The 21,177-nt window shown below is 58.5% G+C and overlaps 1 protein-coding gene across 2 annotated transcripts in view; it reads left to right on the plus strand.

Annotated features, from left to right (window-relative positions):
• ITPR3 (inositol 1,4,5-trisphosphate receptor type 3) overlaps window positions 1–21,177 on the plus strand; it is a 67,550-nt gene that overhangs the window by 41,651 nt on the left and 4,722 nt on the right. For both annotated transcript variants that reach the window (XM_059077988.2, XM_067006039.1), the window contains 31 exons: window positions 612–811; window positions 2,725–2,854; window positions 3,379–3,436; window positions 4,707–4,872; window positions 5,845–6,009; window positions 6,086–6,160; window positions 6,548–6,673; window positions 7,467–7,589; window positions 7,672–7,872; window positions 8,941–9,192; window positions 9,432–9,557; window positions 9,674–9,799; window positions 11,404–11,524; window positions 12,084–12,274; window positions 12,818–12,966; window positions 13,119–13,227; window positions 13,356–13,446; window positions 13,554–13,723; window positions 14,932–15,106; window positions 15,272–15,456; window positions 15,710–15,910; window positions 16,056–16,166; window positions 16,636–16,731; window positions 16,854–16,955; window positions 17,045–17,131; window positions 17,684–17,794; window positions 17,887–18,079; window positions 18,321–18,446; window positions 18,838–19,010; window positions 19,694–19,858; window positions 20,527–20,719. In XM_059077988.2, the coding sequence (XP_058933971.2) occupies window positions 612–811; window positions 2,725–2,854; window positions 3,379–3,436; window positions 4,707–4,872; window positions 5,845–6,009; window positions 6,086–6,160; window positions 6,548–6,673; window positions 7,467–7,589; window positions 7,672–7,872; window positions 8,941–9,192; window positions 9,432–9,557; window positions 9,674–9,799; window positions 11,404–11,524; window positions 12,084–12,274; window positions 12,818–12,966; window positions 13,119–13,227; window positions 13,356–13,446; window positions 13,554–13,723; window positions 14,932–15,106; window positions 15,272–15,456; window positions 15,710–15,910; window positions 16,056–16,166; window positions 16,636–16,731; window positions 16,854–16,955; window positions 17,045–17,131; window positions 17,684–17,794; window positions 17,887–18,079; window positions 18,321–18,446; window positions 18,838–19,010; window positions 19,694–19,858; window positions 20,527–20,719 (4,497 nt within the window). The remainder of the gene's footprint in view (window positions 1–611; window positions 812–2,724; window positions 2,855–3,378; window positions 3,437–4,706; window positions 4,873–5,844; window positions 6,010–6,085; window positions 6,161–6,547; window positions 6,674–7,466; window positions 7,590–7,671; window positions 7,873–8,940; window positions 9,193–9,431; window positions 9,558–9,673; window positions 9,800–11,403; window positions 11,525–12,083; window positions 12,275–12,817; window positions 12,967–13,118; window positions 13,228–13,355; window positions 13,447–13,553; window positions 13,724–14,931; window positions 15,107–15,271; window positions 15,457–15,709; window positions 15,911–16,055; window positions 16,167–16,635; window positions 16,732–16,853; window positions 16,956–17,044; window positions 17,132–17,683; window positions 17,795–17,886; window positions 18,080–18,320; window positions 18,447–18,837; window positions 19,011–19,693; window positions 19,859–20,526; window positions 20,720–21,177) is intronic.

Genomic DNA, 21,177 nt, shown 5'->3' on the forward strand with positions numbered 1-21,177 from the left:
ACCTTTCCCATAGACCCTCCTGTGCATCCTGCCTCCTGGCTCTTCTGCCAGTGAGTGTCTTAGGCCCCAGTCTCCTCCAGCCTTGGCTGGACCAGAGAGGCCCCCTGCCCAGGCACTATGGAGAACCTGGGGTCTGGGCGAGTTGCCTTCCTACATAGCCTGGTCTTGAGGGAGATAATGAGGTCCTGCAGGGGAGCTCCCAGTCAGATGGGGGGGGACACACCTTGCTACCAAGAGGAAACAGCCCAGCCATCAGGGACACCCACTGGTGGCATAAACTCATCCAAACAAAAAGTGCATGCAGGCTGACCCCTGGCCTTTAGTACTCTCCACACAGTGTACCCTGAGTCCCCCGTGCTCTGTAGCAGCTCTCATGATTTCCCACATGAGAATTCTCACTGATCTCCCCACACAGTTCACCTTTGCCCTGGCCCTCCCTTCTTTTCCCAGCTTTGGCTGAAAGCTCACCTCCCCCAGGAAGTCTTCCTGGGGTGGAGGAAGCCCTGCCCCTTCCTTAGGGTGGCTTTGCCCTGCAGCTGAGAGAGACAGAATCAGACCAGGTGCTCCTGCTGTGTGTCCTCTGTGACCCCCTCCTGCTACCCACTCTGCAGGCAAGAATGTGCGGCGGTCCATCCAGGGAGTGGGGCACATGATGTCCACCATGGTGCTGAACCGCAAGCAGTCTGTCTTTGGCGCCCCCAGCCTACCTGCCGGCGCCGGTGCCCCTGAGCCGCTGGACAGAAGCAAGTTTGAGGAGAATGAGGACATTGTGGTGATGGAGACCAAACTGAAGATCCTGGAAATCTTGCAGGTGGCTGGGCCAGGAGTGTGGCGCAAGGTGTTAGGAACAGGGCAGGAGAACGGGGGGCAGGTATGGGGAGGTTGGTGAGGTGAACCCCACTCAGATCATAGTATCTAGTGCTGGGAGGCTCCACGATGAGCCGTCTAGCCCAGTGGGTCTCAAAGTGTGGTCCTCCGACCAGCAGTATCAGCCTCACCTGGGAACTTAGAAATGCAGGTTCTTGGGCCCCGCCTGGGACTTATGAATCAGAGACACTGGAGGTGGGGCCTGTTGTCTGTGTGGTAATAAGCCCTCCTAGTGGTTCTGGTGTGCGCTGACCCTCATTGTACAGATGAGGGGAGGGAAAGGGGGGAGGGGGCTCTTCTGCAGTCACATGGGTTTTGAAGCAGAGCTAGAGATTTGAGAGCTTGTTTCCTGGTGGGGTGGACACAGTCATCCTTCTTCTGGGTGTCTTCTGGGTCTGAGACTCCTCAGCAGCACTTGGGGAAGGGGCTTTATAGGGTCCTGAGAAGGGATAAGGACCCTTGCTTTTGCTGTGCTTCCACCAGAGGATGGGAAGGGTAATGCAGTGATGTCCCTGGGGACCTAGTCGGGGCAGGGTCTGTTTAGGGGAGTCAGAAGAGGGGACTTCTAACTCATTCTGGGGGCTGGGGGCTTCCAGATCTGAGTCCTGGGTGTGGCCAGAGGCTCTGTACCCCATGATGACAGAGGATAGAGGCCAGTCAAGGGTGTCTGCAAACCCTGTGTCCTCACCCCCCACCCTGCCTCTCCTGCTCCCCCATAGTCCTTGGTTCCTTCCTACTCCCAGGAACCCCAGGGTCTGTTTGGCAGAGCAAGATAGGAGGACAAGAGTCGGCCTTTGGACCTGGGGAGCTGCCTTCCCATCCCTGTCAGTGTCCAGCCTGGGAAAGAGGGACTGAGTGGGCTCTGAGGGGGGGGTCTCTGCCTCATTCTGAGAGGAGGTGCCATCCACCATCACTGAGGCAGGAGCTGTGGAGAGGGTGCCCCGGACCTCCCTGGGAAGAGGAGTCTTTATTTATTTTTATTGAAGTAATAGTTGATTTACAACATTGTGTTAGATTTCTGCTGTATAGCAAGTGATTCAGTTATACCATATATACACATTCTTTGTAAATATTCTTTTCTATTATGGTTTTTCACGGGGTACTGAATATAGTTCCCTGTGCTAAACAGCAGGACCTTGTTGTTTATCCATCCTGTATATAATAGTTTATGTCTGCTCATCCCAAACTCCCAATCCTTCCCTCCCGCACATCCCCCTTTCCCTTTGCAACCACAAGTCTGTTCTCTGTGTCTGTGAGTGTGCTTCTGTTTCGTAGGTAGGTTCATTTGTGTTGTATTTTAGGTTCCATATATAAGTAATATTGTATGGTATTTATTTTTCTGTTTGACTTACTTCACTTAGTATGATAATCTCTAGGTCCATCCATGTTGCTGCAAATGGCATTATTTCGTTCTTTTTAATGGCTGACTTATATTACATTGTGTATATGTACCACATCTTCATTATCCATTCCTCTGTCAATGGCCATTTAGGTTGCTTCCATGTCTTGGCTGTTGTGAATAGTACTGCTGTGAACATAGGGGTACAGGTATCTTTTCGAATTATATTTTTGTCCAGATAATATGCCAGGAGTGGGATTGCTGGATCATATGGCAGCTCTATTTTTAGTTTTCTGAGGAGTCTCCATACTGTTTTCCACGGTGGCTGCACCAGAGTGCCTTCCCTGGGGAGAGGAGTCTTGATGTTGTTGGTTGTGTTGTCTCATAGGGTCCTGAACATCCATGCTGAGCCTCCTGAGTGCTGGAACTCATTCGGGTTGACCCCTCACTCTTCCTAGAGCGAAATTGGCCTCCTGACCTCAGACCGGTCCTCACCCCATCCTCTCCTCCTTCTCCAGTTCATCCTCAACGTCCGCCTGGATTACCGCATCTCATACCTGCTGTCCGTCTTCAAGAAGGAGTTTGTGGAGGTGTTTCCCATGCAGGACAACGGGGCTGACGGCACAGCCCCGGCTTTCGACTCCGCCAGTGAGCCCCCACCCCTCCCTTCACCCTGACTTCATGCCGAGGCTGTGTGACTCGCCCAGGGGTACACAACAGTGGGCTGCAGCCTGGGGTCACTTCGGGCCAGCTCCCCAGCCCCGCCCCCGTTTCCCAGTCTGCAAGGGCCTTTCCTCTCCATTGTCTCATTTAATTGCCCCAATGAGGGCACGGGGCAGGGGTAATCCCCTCCATTTCCGAAATGGGGAAACTGAGGCCCATAGGGGGGCAGGGACTTGCCCAAGGCCACAGTTGGTCAGAGGCTGAGCCAGACCAGCACCCCCAGCCCAGAACTCTGCTTGTCCCCGGCAGGGCAGGGTGGCTGCTCTGGTCCCTGCCCTGGTTGGTTCCACCTCTGCTGCCAGAAGAGGCAGGCAGAGCGGCTACCAACCAGCCAGTGTGGGGAAGGGGGTGGTTTGGGTGTCTCCCTGCTCCCTCTCCCCAGTGCTCCCCATCTTTCCTGTACGTGGACCAGCCACTTGCCTTCATCTGCCCCCTCTTGTTCCCCACAGCCGCCAACATGAACCTGGACCGCATCGGGGAGCAGGCGGAGGCCATGTTTGGAGTGGGGTAAGGCTAGGGTTGAGGCCGGGGGTTGTGGATGGGGTTGGGTGGGTGATGCCGACACAGGCTTGAGACCCCTCCCCCCTCGGTTAATCCTCCTGCAGACCCTTACCCGGCTCTGGGGCGGGGGTGCCCCGGCTTTGCGCTCTGACCCTCCCTTGCCTGCCCAGGTCCAGTGATATCGGGACCACTTGGGCCCCACTGTCATCCCGGTCATCCCCCTGCCTCCCCTCAGGGCAGTTAGTTGTGCCTTTGTGTGTCAGGACTTGGGCCAGGTCGCTGGAGGGATGTCCCTGTGTCCCACAGCAGGGAGGGCAGCCTGCTCTTCAGAGGGCTGGAACAGGGTGGGGAGGGTCACCCCAGGAGCTGGGGGCTCTTAACTATTTCTGTGCCGTGCCTTTGGCATCTGGTGAAGGCTTTGGCTCCCTTCTCAGAATGGCGTTTTAATTTTTTCTTATTTTTGGCTGCGCTGTGCGGGATCCTAATTTTCCGACCAGGGATTGAATCCGGGCCCACGGCAGTGAAAGCACCGAGTCCTAACCACTGGGCTACCAGGGAATTCCCAGGATGGCGTTTTAATTTTTATTGATTTATTTATTTTTTTGATGGCGTGTTTAAATTCATAAAATAGTGCACACAAAATTACAAAGGAAACCAATGGCATTGAGATGCAGTTATCAAAATACTGGAGAAAACAAATTTGAAGTGACAGTTATATACGTGTGCCTCTCTATTAGCACATTAAATAACAATCTGTGCCGGGGGTGTAATTAGTACCATTACTTTGAAGTCGTGATGACTGTAAATGATATTTTGCAATTTCTATAGCAACTCTTAGGTGATGGGAAAACATCTGTGATTTTTTAATTGGTGACAAAGTCACAGGTACCGCTCATTTTTTCTCACTGAAGGAAACGCTACGTTTTGGTGAGAGGTTGGTGAAAAGAAAGATGGAGGTTTCCCCCCACCTCTGTTCACAGCCTCAGCCTCTAGCCCCGAATCCCTTGGGGGTGTCTTTGGGTCCCCTGTGAAGAGTGCCTGCCTCAACTGCTTAATCGAGGGGTGTTGTGTGGGACCTCAGGGGACACAGGGATTCCCTGGGGTGCTCAGGGTGGCAGCTGTTTGCAAAGTGAGGAGGAAACATCAGTATTTTTAGCCAGTGTGACATGGGGCACCACGGCTACCTAATGGGTGGCAGGGAGCCTGCTTGTCCCCTGGGCCCCAGGAAGGCTCCGGCCACGCCCCCCATCACCCGCCCCCCGCCCCCCCCCCACAGGAGGACGAGCAGCATGCTGGAGGTGGACGACGAGGGTGGCCGCATGCTCCTGCGCGTGCTCATCCACCTCACCATGCATGACTACGCGCCCCTGGTCTCGGGGGCCCTGCAGCTGCTCTTCAAGCACTTCAGCCAGCGCCAGGAGGCCATGCACACCTTCGAGCAGGTGCTGGCTCCCCTGCCAGAGCGCCTGGCCCTTGGGGAGCGGGAGGAAGGCCCGAGGGGGCTTCTCGGGAGCCAGCGGGCACCGAGCAGGCGGGCCACAGACTGGACGCTAGTGGGGGATGCAAGGACGGAGCAGCTCACAGCCCGGGGAGCAGCTCGAGATGCCTCCCTGGGGTGTTTGGCCTTGCCGAGCTCCTTAAAGTGGGAGCTACGTCCTGGCCACCTCAGTCTCCTCTCAGCCTGGCTCCAGGCCTGTCTTGTCTTATGAGGTGGACAGCACTTTACAGATTTCACACTATCACGTGCACCTTTGCTAATAAGTGCTTTGAATCATGCCTAGTGCGTACTCAGCCTTCACCAAGGGGACTGGCTTTGTCACTGTGATGTCATGTGGTCTCGGCCGCTCCCTGTGAGGGGGGAGTGGTATTTAATGAGCAAGCGCCATGTACCAGGCGCTGAGCGCTGGGCTTGCATTCATGGAATTCTCCAAGCAGCCCCGACAGCGTGGTCTCTACTCTCATTGCTGTTTTACAGGTGGGAGAAATTGAGGCCCAGGGGACTTTAGCTTTCTTCTCTTACCCACTGACCCAGAGCGGGTAAGGTGGGATGGGAGTCAGGGTTCAGTTCCCAGCATTCAGTGATGTCAGTATGCCTTGCCCTGCCCTGTTCAGGTTTTGCATGAACAACTGACAGGCCACAGCAGCACGTGACACGAGTCAGTGAATAACTGAAGCCAGATGATGACGCAGCTCATGACCGGGGGTGCAGGGGAGTCTGTGGCCATCAGGGAAGCCTTCCTGGAAGAAGTGGACTTAGAGCCATAAACTCCGAGTAGGATCTGGCTCTGTGGAGAAGAGCAGTTGTAGAGTGGAGATGCCAGGAGCAGAGAGGCCGGGATAGTGCAGCGCCGGGAGTCTCTGAGGCAGTGGACCTGGGGATGCTCTCATCGGCCACGCCTGTCTTTGACCTTCAGGTGCAGCTGCTGATCTCAGCCCAGGACGTGGAGAACTACAAGGTGATCAAGTCGGAGCTGGACCGGCTGCGGACCATGGTGGAGAAGTCGGAGCTGTGGGTGGACAAGAAGGGTAGCGGCAAGGGCGAGGAGGTGGAGGCAGGCGCCGCCAAAGACAAGAAGGAGGTGCGCGTGGTGCAGGAGTGGGGGCAGGGCCCCCGCGAGGGCTGGGCCTGGCTGACCCCTCTCCCCGTGCCCCCAGCGGCCCACGGACGAGGAGGGCTTTCTGCACCTGCCTGGGGAGAAGAGCAGTGAGAACTACCAGATCGTCAAGGGCGTGAGTGGCCGGGTCCTCGGGTGTGGGTCTGTGGGCTGGCCTCTTTCGCCTCTGCTCCCCGCCTCCTTGGAAGATATCCTCCAGCTTTCCTTGAGTGTTGAAAATGACTCTGCCAAGGTCCAGATGGAATTATTTTAAAGCTGAAGGAACTTAATGAAATTCCATTTCACAGTCATGTTGTTCTGTTGGCTCTGATGGGTGGAATCGGGCTTTTAGTTCTTTCCTGCCTTGCTGCAGGGATCTGATTCAGCGGCCGTGGCCTCCTTCCCTCTTCCTGTCCCCGGTGTGAGCTGGGGCTCGGCTGTGGTCGGCTGAGGGGTGGGTCTGGGCAGAGGGGAAGCTTGAGGAAGTGGGAAGGGGCCCTGGGCTCACCCTCCCCTCCCCCAGATCCTGGAGCGGCTGAACAAGATGTGTGGCGTCGGGGAGCAGATGAGGAAGAAACAGCAGCGGCTGCTTAAGAACATGGATGCCCACAAGGTCATGCTGGACCTGCTGCAGATCCCCTATGACAAGGTGACACCCGACTGCTGACCTCTGACTCCCCAGGGCAGCTTCACCCTGAACCCTGACCCAACCCAAACCACACACTAACCCCTGATGCTGACCTAACCCGGCCTCACCCTGACCTTTTACCTTGGCCTGCCCCACATACCTTGACCCCTGAATCCAATCTTATTGTCATCTTGACCTTTGACCTTCCACCCCTCATCCTGGTCCACTTTGACCTTGAATTGACTCCAGTCTCACCCTGATTCTTGACTCTGACTCCAGCTTCTGTTTCCCTCTCTGGTCTAATCCTCAAACTCTCAGCATCATTTTAACCTTTGACCCTCAACTTCCTTACCTTGACCTATGTTAACCCTAATCTGACTCCATTCTCTCCTTGGCCCATGACTTTGATTCTATTCCCTAGCCTCACCCTGACCTCTTACCCTGACTGTCCCCAAGCCCACCCTGGCCTATAACTCCAGACATAGCCTCATTTCAACCATGGACCCCCTCCCCTTGACTGATCTTGATCTTGATATTTCTCCAACTTCACCCCACTCTTGACCCTGACACTCCCTCAGTGTTCACCTGACCCCGACCTGTTAGCCTTGCTCCCCGACTCTGGCCTCATCTCAGCCTCTGACCCTCAGTCCCTCACACGTTTCCATATCCTGACCCACCTTGAACCTGGCCACCCTGGGGTCCCAATCCTGAGCCCTGACCCACCCCCACACCTGTCTGCGCTCTGGCCCCAGACCCAGCCTGGCCTTCACCCTGTGGTGGCCCTGGCACCTTCTCCCCTCCTGTCTGCGTCCAGGGCGATGCCAAGATGATGGAGATTCTGCGCTACACACACCAGTTCCTGCAGAAGTTCTGCGCTGGGAACACCGGCAACCAGGCCCTGCTGCACAAGCACCTGCACCTCTTCCTCACGCCAGGGGTGAGAGTGCGGGGCCCGGGGCTCCGGGGCAGGGCTGGGCTGTGTGATCCCCCTCTCTGACGGACGCCCTGCCCGCCTGCAGCTGCTGGAGGCGGAGACCATGCAGCACATCTTCCTGAACAACTATCAGCTGTGCTCTGAGATCGGCGAGCCCGTGTTGCAGCACTTCGTGCACCTGCTGGCCACCCACGGGCGCCACGTGCAGTACCTGGACTTCCTGCACACCGTCATCAAGGCCGAGGGCAAGTACGTCAAGAAGTGCCAGGACATGATCATGACTGAGGTGAGGGTGGCCGAGGGGTGCTTGGGGAACTCGGGCAGCGGGCAGGCAGGACCCAGACTTGGAGGAATCAGACAGTGGGTCATAGAGGGGCCCTGGGGTGCTGGGCTGTGGAGGGGACTTGGGGGAGAACTGAGGACACAGAGGCTGGTCTAGCAGGACTTGGGCTGCAGCCTAATAGGACTCAAGCAAGGCCCAGGAGAAATTAGGCGCCTTGTAGAACTCAGATAACGGGCCTGAGAGAACTGAAACACTCATTCCTTCATTTATCATTTATTGTCGTTTATTTACAAATCATGAGGTACCTGCTATGTACCAAGGACCATGTATCCCTGGGGGAAATCAGTCAAATGAAAGTTCCGAGGGCAGTGTGCCCGGGGGGACAGGGATCACAGCTTTTGTGCTCATTGCTAGGGCCCCAGGGTCTGGCACATAGTACGTACTCAGTAAACAAGTGAAGGGGTGAAGGGCTGAATCTAAATCTGGAACAGACATGCTCTCTGCTCTGGAGCATTTCACAGGGTGGGGAGGAGCAGGGAGAGAAAGGAGCAGACACTCAAGTGAGATGAGGGAATGAGGGACTTATCAATGAGATGTGTCTGGAAGTGCTGTGCAGTGTCAATTATTAATTGCTATTATTATATTACTGTGACTAACCTAATCGCCGACACCAGAGGGATGCAGTGTATGCTCCTCGAGAGTTTAAACTACAGCTATGGGAGCACAGGGGAGAGAGGGTGAGCCGGGAGAGGGTGGGATTACAAAGGACTTCCTGGAGGAGGCGCCTCTGAGACAAGCCCAAGTGGGATTTCTTTCCTTAGAGGAGGGGGGACTTCCTGAGTCTGGGGTTTGGTGTCCTAGCTAACAGCAGAGGGCCTGAGACATCAGCCTGGGGCCCCAAGGGCCAGGGAACCTCAGAAACTCAAACAGGGGAGGGTTTTCCTGAGTGTTGGGTGAGGGCTGGAGTCAGAGTCCCAGAGTCCTAGTCTCTCCCTGGGAAGCACAGGAGAGGGCTGGGGCCCTGAGCCTGCTGGACTGAGGGGGTCTGATGTGCCCCCTTCCCACCCACAGCTGACCAACGCAGGTGACGACGTGGTCGTGTTCTACAACGACAAGGCCTCGCTGGCCCACCTGCTGGACATGATGAAGACTGCCCGGGACGGCGTAGAGGACCACAGCCCCCTCATGTACCACATTTCCCTGGTGGACCTTCTGGCCGCCTGCGCCGAGGGCAAGAACGTCTACACCGAGATCAAGTGCACGTCCCTGCTGCCCCTGGAGGATGTGGTGTCCGTGGTGACGCACGAGGACTGCATCACGGAGGTGGGGCCTGTGTGCACATGGGGATCCCGGGGGGCTGGGGGTGGGGAGCCAGCCCCTCAGCCCTGCTGGGTGGGACAGGGGGAGGGAGGGAGGGAAAGTGGGGGAAGTGGACAGGGCTTGGGAGGTGGAGAGGTGGTGGGGACTTGGGCAGAGGAGCAAGGGGAGGGTCGGGAGGAATCAGGGAAGCTCAGAGAGGGAGACCCGGCTTGTGCCCTGACCTCCCGGCCCCTCCTGCCCAGGTGAAAATGGCCTACGTGAACTTTGTGAACCACTGCTACGTGGACACAGAGGTGGAGATGAAGGAGATCTATACCAGCAACCACATCTGGACACTCTTTGAGAACTTCACCCTGGACATGGCTCGGGTCCGTGCCTGTTGGGGTGTGGGCTGGCAGGCAGACCATGGCCGGGGGCAGGGGGCAGCGGCCTTCCAGGGGGTGGGAGTGGAGGGGACCCCAGGCATCAGTCTCTCCTACTCCAGGTCTGCAGTAAGCGTGAGAAGCGCCTGTCTGACCCCACCCTGGAGAAGTATGTGCTGACCGTCGTGCTGGACACCATCAACGCCTTCTTCAGCTCCCCGTTCTCTGAGAACAGCACCTCCCTGCAGGTGAGCTCCAGCTGCTGGCGGCTTCTGTGTGGGTGGCGGGGTGGTGGGGGAGTCAGAATATATATATTCATATTTGCTTGTAGCTTATAAAGATACAGCAGAAGAATGTAAACGTGTATTAGTTATCAATGCTGTGTAGCAAATTATCCCCAAATATAGCAGTTTAAAACCACAAACGTTTATTATCTCACAGTTTCCGTGGGTTGGGAATTACAGTGGAAATTACCATAGAACAGGAATTCCTAAATTCACTTGGTACGATGGGTCCCAGGGTGGCCTGGGACACCTGGCAGCCCTTATGCACTGAAGACAAGGTGTGACGATTACTGCAGTCATGGCAGAGCCGAAGCAGGAGAATCTGATGCACAGCATCATCAGTGTTGGCTAGTTGGTCATGGTGCCCCTAGAACTGAAAGAGGTGGACAGTCTTCTTAAAGCCTTTCTTATCCGTAGACGCAGAAGAGCTCTAGGCTGTGAACAGGTGTTGGACTTGAATCCCTGAGAGTCACAGCCCCTCAATCCCCCAATTCCCAGACTCGAGCCACGTCACAGCCCAGAGCCCCTTGAAAGGAAGAGACCCAGGTTCCCTTGAGGAAGGACCCTGCTACACCACCTAATTCATAAAGAAACACTGGAAGGACACGCAAGAAACCAAACAAAGGGCTGCCTATAGGTAGAGGGACTGAGTGTGGAGCAGGGATAGTGCTTCTGAGCGAAAAAACACTGGGTCCCACCCTCCCAGCCAGGATGGGCTTGTTTTGACACATATGTGTTTGGGCCCTGGGACCCCTTTGGGACTCTGGTGATGTGTATCAGCTTTCCCCGCCTCTCATTAACCACAGGGTAGAGCATGGGAGAATGGGGGTGACGGGGTCAAGACTTCTTTTTTGTTTTAAAAGATTTTATTTGTTTATTTATTGGCCGTGTCGGGTCTTAGTTGCGGCACTCGAGATCCTCGAGGCATGTGGGATTTTTCATGGTGGCGCACGGGCTTCTCTCTAGTCGTGGTGTGCAGGTTTTCCCTTCTCTAGTTGTGGCGCGCAGGTTCCAGAGCACGTGGGCTCTGTAGTTTGTGGCACGCAGTCTCTCTAGTTAAGGCACACGAGCTTAGTAGTTGTGGCACACGGGCTTAGTTGCCCTGAAGCACATGGGATCTTAGTTCCCTGACCAGGGATCGAACCTGCATCCCCTGCATTGTAAGGCAGATTCTTTACCACTGGACCACCAGGGAAGTCCCGAGACTTCTTGAAGTATTCTTTCTTATAACCTTTTGGTTTTTGAACCATGTAAATATATCCCCTTTCCACAATATTAATTTATTTGAAATTTTTTTAAAGGAAGAAAAGGGTCAGCAATAGGGTTATAAGCCCCAGGCCTGGACCTCGGGGAGTGCTCACAGGGCTGCCATGTATAGTTGCGCAGGTTGCGCACTGCTGAGAGAAAAGGGGTTGCCTTTTTCCAACTGGCACAAAAGCCCATGGTAGCTAGTGGAGGCCTTATCCCTCCGCCCACGCCCAGACTCAGTAGACTCTGGTCACCAGCCTGGGGCTGCCCAGGGTGGAGTGTGGGCCGGGCTGTGGCAGCAGGCGCATTGCCTCTTGCAGACACACCAGACGATCGTCGTGCAGCTGCTGCAGTCCACCACACGGCTGCTTGAGTGTCCGTGGCTGCAGCAGCAGCACAAGGGTTCCGTGGAGGCCTGCATCCGGACCCTCGCCATGGTGGGTGAGTGTGCTGGGCCGCTGGCCAGCCCGTCCCCTCCCCTTCTCTCTCCTCCCCTCCCCTCCTCTCTCCTCCTCCGGGATGCCCGCCCTCACAGTGAACACCTTATCGTGAAGCTCGCCCATCAGCGGCTCCTAGGTGGTGCTCAGTAAGTCCTCCTTGGAGTCTAACTGACGTCTTGGCAATTGAGAAAGGCTGTTTTCTCCTCTGAGTCAGTTCCCCGGAGGAGAGTGCTGGGTGACATCCCCCGAGCAGAGTTTCTTGGGCTTACAAATGGTCTCAGGCAGGAGGGAGGCTGTAGATTGTTAGGGAGAGTCAGGGAAGGGGAGAGGGGAGGTGGGAGAGTGGAGGGGGAGGGGTCAGAGTGGAGCCAGGGTGGAAACGAAGAGGCAAAAATTCCCTCTTTTTACCCTAAAAAGGGGAGAGGGCACCTCAATTCAAGTGGGGGCCAGGGTGGGGGCCCGTGCACCCCAGGCCCTGTCCCCAGTGCGACAGCTCCTGAGCCTGGCCCCTCTGGCTGAGCCCTCACCCCCCACCAGTGCCCTGTCCCCTCTCCCCTCAGCCAAGGGCCGGGCCATCTCGCTGCCCATGGACCTGGATGCCCACATCAGCTCGCTGCTCAGCAGTGGTGCCAGCTGTACAGCTGCCGCCCAGCGGAACGTCTCCAACTACAAGACGGCCCCGCGGGCCTTCCCCCGCGTCATGCCCACCCCCAACCAGTGGGACTACAAGAACATCATCGAGAAGCTGCAGGTGGGCGTGGGGCTGGGGAGTGTCCCTTTCTGTGCTGCCACACTCCCCGGGAAGGGGCTGGTCAGCTCGTCCACTCCTGGGGGCTGCTAGGGGCAGAGGACTGAGGGGCACCATTCCAGGGTTGGTGCTCGTGAACGGGGCCGGTACACCCCTCGCTCCCAACAGCACCTTCGTGTTTAGAGAACACACTCTGTCCACTGTCTCATTGGCCTCTAGAGGGGGGGTGTGGTGAGTTACTATCCCCATGTGGCAGAAAATCGAGGCCCAGAGGGGGCAAAGGGTTTACCCAAGGTCACACAGAGCTAGAGAAGGGGCTGGGAGGAAAGCCAGGGTATGCCCAGGGGGTCTGAGCAGACAGACATCACGCTCTGTCCTGGGTGGCTCCGTGGGCCCAGGGCCCCTCAGACAGGCACAGGCCAATCCATGGGGCGCTTTGGCGTTGGGGTGGGGGGAACGGCAGTCACGCCCTGGTCATCCCTTGGGCCTGGGTGGCCTGCACCTCGCTCAGCGGTGACCCTGCCCTCCCCACGCCACCCACCCCAGGACATCATCACGGCCCTGGAGGAGCGGCTGAAGCCCCTAGTGCAGGCCGAGCTGTCCGTGCTGGTGGACGTCCTGCACTGGCCCGAGTTGCTCTTCCTGGAGGGCAGTGAGGCCCACCAGCGCTGTGAGAGTGGAGGCTTCCTGTCCAAGTGAGTGGGATGTGGGGCTGGGGCATGGGGGCGGCAGGGGCACAGCGGGCCAGGACGGGAAAAGCCCATGGGGTCAGAGGGCCGTAGTCAGGGACAGCAGCTGGAGGGGGGAGGGGGCCGCCCCAAGTGTGCCCTCCTTCCCTGCCGGCCAGGCTGATACAGCACACCAAAGACCTCATGGAGTCGGAGGAGAAGCTGTGCGTCAAGGTGTTGAGGACGCTGCAGCAAATGCTGCTTAAGAAGACCAAGTACGGGGACCGGGTGAGTGCCCAGGTCGGCTGGATGCCGGTGGGCTTGACCACGAGGTCCAGAGGCTCAGGACCAGGACTGCTGGGCTAGGGGGTAGAGGGTGAAATGGGCCACTGTAGGACTTGCTCCCTTCCCTGCAGGGCAACCAGCTGCGCAAAATGCTCCTACAAAACTACCTCCAGAACCGGAAGTCCAGCTCGCGGGGGGACCTTCCAGACCCCATGGGCACCGGTCAGTACCGCGTCTCCCCTGCTATGCCTCCGGGAGGCCCATTTGCTCTGGGCCCTTCCTTCCCCTCCCTCCACCTGCTTCCCCTTAAGTGAGTTTGCCCACTCCAGGCCTGGACCAAGACTGGTCAGCGATTGCAGCCACCCAGTGCCGGCTGGACAAGGAGGGGGCTACCAAGCTGGTATGTGACCTCATCACCAGCACCAAGAACGAAAAGATCTTCCAGGAGAGCATTGGCCTGGCCATCCGCCTGCTGGACGGTGGCAACACCGAGATCCAGGTGTGGAGGGGGACGGGGCTGCAGGGGGCTCACCTCCTAGGGTGGTGCCCCCTGCTCAGGAGGGGGACAGTGTGCCTGTCTCCAGGCCATGGGGGTGGGGCTGCAGGGCTGGGTGCCAGCGGCCAGTGTGAGTCCGGCTACTCGTGGGAGGCTCTGCCTCCCGTATCGGCCCCCGAGTGACATGGCCCTTTTCTATCCTGCACCCCCGCCCTGCTCCAGCCGGGCCTGGGCCTGTCGCCCACCATCCCCCCCTCTATTAGTCCACCATTCTTGCCTCTCAGCCTCTGCTCAGGTCTCCTTCCCTCCTCTTCCACATCCTCAGCCTTTGGTGTCCAAGTAAAGGCCTACTATCTCCAAAAGCTCTCTCTGATTATTTTATCTCCATTCATTTATTTATTCATTCATTCATTCTTCCTGTAAGTCTGCATTTAGTGAGTGCCTTCTGTGTGCCTGGCAGTGTTCTAGGCGCTAAGGATTCAGCAGTGAAGGAAAGACACAAAACCCATGTTCTCTTGGTACTCATATCCTAGCGGGGACAACAGTCCCTAACTGCAATCCCTGCGTAATACGGAGAACATGCTGGATGGTGACAATTCAGGCAGGGGGCTTCAGGAGTTCTGGGCTAGGGGTATCTTAGAAGGAGTGATGGGGAAGGCCCCTGAGAGGGGACCGTGTGAATGAGGACCCGGAAGTGAGCACGTGAAGTGGGGCAGGGCGCACGGGGCAGAGCCAGCAGCAGAAGGCCGTGAAGGGGGAGCGGCTGATGTGGCTGGAGCGGGTGGAGGAGGGACGAGTGGTAGGAGCTGGGGTCAGGGAGGTGGCAGCCCATCACGTGGCCTTGTGGGCACTGTGGGCCCAGGCCTGCCCCTGGGGAAGATTCAGGGTTTTGAGCAGAGGAGGGACGTGACTTAGACTTCAGAGAGACCCCTCTAGCTGCTGTGTGGGGAACTGACGGAAGGTCAAAGGCAGATGCAGGTGGTTAGGAAGCTAGTGCAGGCCTTCAGCATCACTGGCACTGGCCCTTCCTCCTCTAGCTCTGCTGGTCCTGACTGCCCCCCACCCCAGCCTTAGGCGCAGGGCACAGGGGTGTCACTGTCTCCGCCACCTTGTCCCTGCAGCACAGGATGGAGCCCCCCGGGTCTCGCCGAGGGCTGCTTAGAGCCAGTCCTGGTGCTGAGGCTGCCCCCTGCCTCACTGTCCACCCGCAGAAATCCTTCTACAACCTGATGACGAGCGACAAGAAGTCAGAGCGCTTCTTCAAGGTGCTGCACGACCGCATGAAGCGGGCCCAGCAGGAGACCAAGTCCACGGTGGCTGTCAACATGAGCGACCTGGGCAGCCAGCCACGCGAGGACCGGGAGCCAGCAGACCCCACCGCCAAAGGTCAGGCTCAGAGGGTACAGGGTGAGTGGGGTCCTGGGCCCCAGGGATGAGGACGTGGGCACAAGGCAAGGTGGGCAGGCTGGGGACTGAGGGTGGGAACGGAGGCTGAGGGTGAGGGTCTGGCTGCTCCCAGCAGCCCCCGCCTAACCAGGCCTCACCCTGCAGGCCGCGTGGCCTCCTTCTGGATGCCCAGCTCCTCATCCCGCTATTCGCTGGGCCCCAGCCTGCGCCAGGGGCATGAGGTGGGCGAGCGCGTGCGGAGCAACGAGATGGGCACGTCCGTGCTCATCATGCAGCCCATCCTGCGCTTTCTGCAGCTGCTGTGTGAGAACCACAACCGGGATCTGCAGGTGAGGCCCTGCCCCACCTGACCCCGCCTCCCTGTTCCCGGCCCTGCCTCCCGACACCTGTCCCGCCTCCCCGGGCCTGCCCCACCTCCCGACCCCACCCATATTCCGTGCCTCGCATCTGCATCTGGCCTGAACACCACGGCTCTGAGTCTGGCAAGGCCCCCACCCCTGCAGCCTGCAGCATCGGGGTCCCCAGGGGGGCCCCTCCCTCCCTGCTGCAGCGGTGCCACGCCCCCGCTCCTGTGCTCTTCAGAACTTCCTGCGCTGCCAGAACAACAAGACCAACTACAACCTGGTGTGCGAGACTCTGCAGTTCTTGGACATCATGTGCGGCAGCACCACGGGCGGTCTGGGGCTGCTGGGGCTCTACATCAACGAGGACAACGTGGGCCTCGTCATCCAGACCCTGGAGACCCTCACCGAGTATTGCCAGGGCCCCTGCCACGAGAACCAGGTGAGCCGTAGGAGCGGTACATGGCAGCATGGACATGGGGGAGGATGGAGCAGGCCGGGCAGGGGACAGACCGAGGCCCCTGGAGCTGCCATGATTCTGAGGGGGTCCAGGCCCCGTGTCACCCCCCACCCCTGCCTCCCGCCAGACCTGCATCGTGACGCACGAGTCCAATGGCATAGACATCATCACCGCGCTGATTCTCAATGACATCAGTCCCCTGTGCAAGTACCGTATGGACCTGGTGCTGCAACTCAAGGTGGGGCCCTTGGCAGCCCACGTGAGCATGCGTGGGTGTGCATGTGATGCGTGTGTTGAGTGTACATGCTGGTGTGTGTGATGGTAGCATTTGTGTGTGTGCGGTGTGGGCATCACGTGTGCAAGCATGGGTGATGTGCAGGTGTGTGATGTGTGCATGTTTATACACAAGTGCATGTGTGAGCAAACGTGTTGGATGTACACTTGCTCGCTCTAGAAGCAAACATGTTCTGGGTTTATCCGAGGGCCTCCTGTGTCTGTCTCTGTTGTCTGGGGGTGCACAGGGTAGGGGAAGGTGGCCTGTGGGTGGACTGGATACACAGCACCCTTCTCACAGCAAGCCCTGGGGGTAAGTGGGGAACAAGAAGGCCATGGGACTTACCGGCCAAGAGAGGCTGTTACGGAGTAGTCAGTGGAGGGGGTGGTGGGGGCCCTCAGACTGTGGCCTGTCCCTCCTTCCTCTCCCCCAGGACAACGCCTCCAAGCTGCTCCTGGCTCTGATGGAGAGCCGGCACGACAGTGAAAACGCCGAGCGCATCCTCATCAGCCTGCGGCCCCAGGAGCTGGTGAGGCTGGGTTGGCGGTCAAGTGGGGAGGCGGACCAGATGGGGTGTGTGGGGCTGGGGATCAGAGCCCAGCCCGCCCTATGCCCCAGGAAGAGGGCATTCAGCAGCCCCTGACCCGGCAGGTGGACGTCATCAAGAAGGCCTACCTGCAGGAGGAGGAGCGTGAGAACTCGGATGTGAGCCCTCGGGAAGTGGGCCACAACATCTACATCCTGGCGCTGCAGGTACCGGCCCCACCCCATGGCCACGCCCTAGCGGCCACGCCCCCACCAGCGACCACGACCCAGTGACTCTGCGCTGCCATCTCACTCAGCTCTCCAGGCACAACAAGCAGCTGCAGCACCTGCTGAAGCCCGTGAAGCGCATCCAAGAGGAGGAGGCCGAGGGCATCTCTTCCATGGTGGGGCCCAGAGGATAGGGCTGGGCATGGGGCGGGGCTTAGATCTAGGGGCGGGGCTAGGTGGGAGATTGGATGGGATAGTATTGGGGGTGCGGCTAGGAGTTGGAGGGCGTGGCTATGACTCGGGGGCGGGACTGAGGGCAGAGCTGAGACCTCAGATCCTGGCTGAAATCTGGGATGAGACTGGGGGCGGGGCCAGGAACTTAGGGCAAACCTGTGGCCCAAGGCCTTGGCTTGAACCTGAGTAAAGAGCCAGCTCAGAATTGGGGGGCGGGGCTCGGTGGGAGCCGGCCTGGTGGCCAGGGATGTAACTGGGACAGAGGAGCGGGAGCAAGGCTGCGGTGTGGGTCTGGGGCATCTGGAAGCCTGGAGCAAGACCTAGGGGTGCACCTGGGTAGGGCTGTGGAGGGTGCTGATTGTCCTATAGGATTGTCTCCCACTTTGGGGCTGGGTGTGGTCTAGCTGGGGGTCATTCAGTGGGGTGTAGTTCAGAGCTGGGCCCCGGCATGGAGGTGGGGGCAGGCCTGACCTCAGCATTCCCCCCGCCCCCAGCTCAGCCTCAACAACAAGCAGCTGTCACAGATGCTCAAGTCCTCAGCACCGGCACAGGAGGAGGAGGAGGACCCCCTGGCCTACTATGAGAACCACACATCTCAGATAGAGGTGGGACCTGAGAACAGCTGGGGGCCGCGAGTGAGGGCTGGGCCCTCGGGGGCCACGGCTCAGATGTGACCAGGTGCCCCGTGTGCGTCCAGATCGTGCGGCAGGACCGCAGCATGGAGCAGATCGTGTTCCCGGTGCCTGGCATCTGCCAGTTCCTGACGGAGGAGACCAAGCACCGGCTCTTCACCACCACCGAGCAGGATGAGCAGGGTAGCAAAGTGAGCGACTTCTTCGACCAGTCCTCCTTCCTGCACAACGAGATGGAGTGGCAGCGCAAGCTCCGCAGTGAGGACCCCGCGGGCTGGCAGGAGGGTGGGGGTGGGGGGCTGGAGCTGCTCACTGACGCCCCTGATGCCTCCCTCGCCTACTGGTGGGGGTCCCACCCTGCCCCAAGGAGGGCTCCGATCACGTTTTCCTCCTGAAGTGGGGCCTGGAGCTTGTGCAGGCTCTGCGGCCTGGTATGGGGTGGGCAGATGGTGTTAATCAGGGGCTCCCCTTACCCTGGCCCTGCCACCTCCTCCCCCAGGCATGCCACTCATCTACTGGTTCTCCCGCCGCATGACCCTGTGGGGCAGCATCTCCTTCAACCTGGCGGTTTTTATCAACATCATCATTGCCTTCTTCTACCCTTATGTGGAGGGCGCATCCACAGGTGAGGACACAGGGCTGGCAGGTGGCGGCCCTGAGCCTTCCATGCTCCCTCCTCTGATGTGAGCTGGCCAGGCTCTGAGGCGACTGGATGTAGAGTAGGGAGAATCACCCCCGTCACTGGCCTCTGGGTTCTGCACCTCATCACGGGGATGGATAGGGTCCTTGACCTCTGGAGACAGCACACACACATACAAGGCAGAGACCAGTTATGGTAGCAGCAGATGGAGAGGGCCTCTTACCTTAGGCCTCCAGATGCAGGTGTGATGGGCAGGGCCCTACAGCTAGGTGAGCAGGAACTTACAGGGAAGGCTCCCAGAAAGGGGTAGCTTCTTGGGGTCTGTTGGGTGGGTGGGCTTGAGCAAGCCGCCCTGTCCCTGTTCCCTGGCCCTCAGGTGTGCTGGGCTCCCCCCTCATCTCGCTGCTGTTCTGGATCCTCATCTGCTTCTCCATCGCGGCCCTGTTCACCAAGCGCTATAGCATCCGCCCCCTCATCGTGGCGCTCATCCTGCGCTCCATCTACTACCTGGGCATTGGGCCCACGCTCAACATCCTGGGTGCCCTCAACGTGAGTGCCTCAGGGCCCCCACCACCCACCCCCAACCCCTCCTGGGTTTGTCACGCAGCTGGACCTGAAGCTGGCCTACTGCTCTGCCCCTTCCCCCTGGTCCCTGTGTTGGGATCCCAAGCTCATTATAGACCTGAGGTTGGGACCACTCTGTGTCTCCTCTTTCCCCTGGACAATTCGGGGCAGCAGGCACTCAGAGCCAGCCAGCCAGGAGCCACTTTGGAGTACCAGCTTCAGGGTTGCTGGGTTCCCAGTGTTAGCTGTGCACTGCCTGAAGGCATATTGAGGACATCAAAGATTTATGTGTTATGACAGTTTCCTGACAGGTAGAAATAAAGTGTCTCGAGCACGTGGGGGGTGCCTTTTCCTAACTTACCTAGTCACTGTAAAGGCTAAGGATGGTCTTCTCTGACCCGTTCTCCTTTATCTGCATCTCACTTTCTTCCTGGAGCCGGGGACCCCAGGGGCTTCTCCTCTATTCTAGTCCCAGAAGCCCAGATGCATTTCAGGAAGCATTTTCATTAAGGCCGTGTTTGCCAGGCTGAGCAGGACCAGCTCAGATCCACTCCCCTGAAGACCCAGCCTTCGCCTCTGCTCTAGGCACCAGCTGGGCCTGGCAACAGGGGTGGAGATTCAGGGTGGGTGGTAGGGCACTGACCCCCATGCCCTGCACTTGCCCACAGCTGACCAACAAGATCGTGTTTGTGGTGAGCTTCGTGGGCAACCGTGGCACCTTCATCCGGGGCTATAAGGCCATGGTCATGGACATGGAGTTCCTGTACCACGTGGGCTACATCCTGACGAGTGTCCTGGGCCTCTTCGCCCATGAGCTCTTCTACAGCATCCTGGTGAGGTGTGGGTGGGGCTGGGCAGGGGCAGGGGCAGGCAGTTGGGGCTTCCTGCCAGTTGCTAACAGTTCCCCAGCCCCAGGCCTCTTGCTGCTGGGCTGGGAGGAGTGGATTTACAGTGTCCTCCTCAGCTGGACCCCAGCCTGGCCTTCAAGGCCCTGATATCTACTCATGGCCCCCTCTCCCCTGTACAGTGGGGGTCCAAGCTTGGACTCTTGAGCCACACCATCTGGGTTTACATCCCAGTGTGGCCCCTCCTAGCTGTGTAACTTTGGGTAGGTTTCTTAACTGCCCGTGCCTCAGTTTCCTCATCTGTAAAATGGGGATAATTAACGGCACCTGCCCTTTAGGATAATTATGAGGATGAAGTGAGCTAACACACAACAATTGTGTAGAGTGTGTCCTGGCACGTAGCAAGCACACCGTAAGTGTTGGCCATCTCTCCTGCTGTGTGTGGTATGCGCTGCCCATTCCACCCTCTAGCCTTCCCCTGGACCTTTCCGTTTCCTGGGCCTTGGAACTCCAGGTTCCTCGGAGACGACGGCCCCAACAGGCCCGCCAGCCTGGTTCCGCTTGCCCAAGAGCAGACACCGCTGGGGGAGGCGGGGGGAGCCACTGGTAGGCAGGCAGCCCGTGGGTGCAGTGGCGGCCCCATCTCTGCCCTGCAGCTCTTTGACCTCATCTACCGCGAAGAGACGCTGTTCAATGTCATCAAGAGTGTGACCCGCAACGGCCGCTCCATCCTGCTGACCGCCCTGCTGGCCCTCATCCTGGTCTACCTCTTCTCGATTGTTGGCTTCCTCTTCCTCAAGGATGACTTCATTCTCGAGGTCGACCGGCTGCCCGGCAACCACTCCAGAGGTCTGGGGGCGCCTCTCCTGGGCGGGCGTGTGGGGATGAGGGGCCTGCACAAGTGGCTGGAGTTGGGACCAGGGCCTGGAAGCGCTTATCCCACCAGGCCCCCTGCCTCAGTTTCTCCTCTTGGGTTCTGGGTGGGGGTCTAGCTCACTGCCTCCCTCTTCCCTGGACAGACTGAGGGAGTGGGAGCACCTTGGGTTGCTCTTATTTGAAGACCCTGTGGTTCATGTTAAACTCGGTACTTGTGGGAGCTGCTGGTGCGCCAGGGCTAGGGGTGCAGACCTCCCTCCCAGCCCTTGGAGCACAGCCTGGCTGGGGCAGGTGCATGGAGACCCTCCACTGTAACCAGGCAGTGGGGAAATGGTAGGATCAGGGCAGGCTTCCTGGAGGATGTGATGTTGGGGCCAGAACTGGGGAGATGATGAGGATAGTCCTTGGACCTCCTGATCTTGATCCTGTCC

The sequence above is a fragment of the Kogia breviceps genome, chromosome 10, assembly GCF_026419965.1.
Source record: "Kogia breviceps isolate mKogBre1 chromosome 10, mKogBre1 haplotype 1, whole genome shotgun sequence".
Lineage (NCBI taxonomy): Eukaryota > Metazoa > Chordata > Mammalia > Artiodactyla > Physeteridae > Kogia > Kogia breviceps.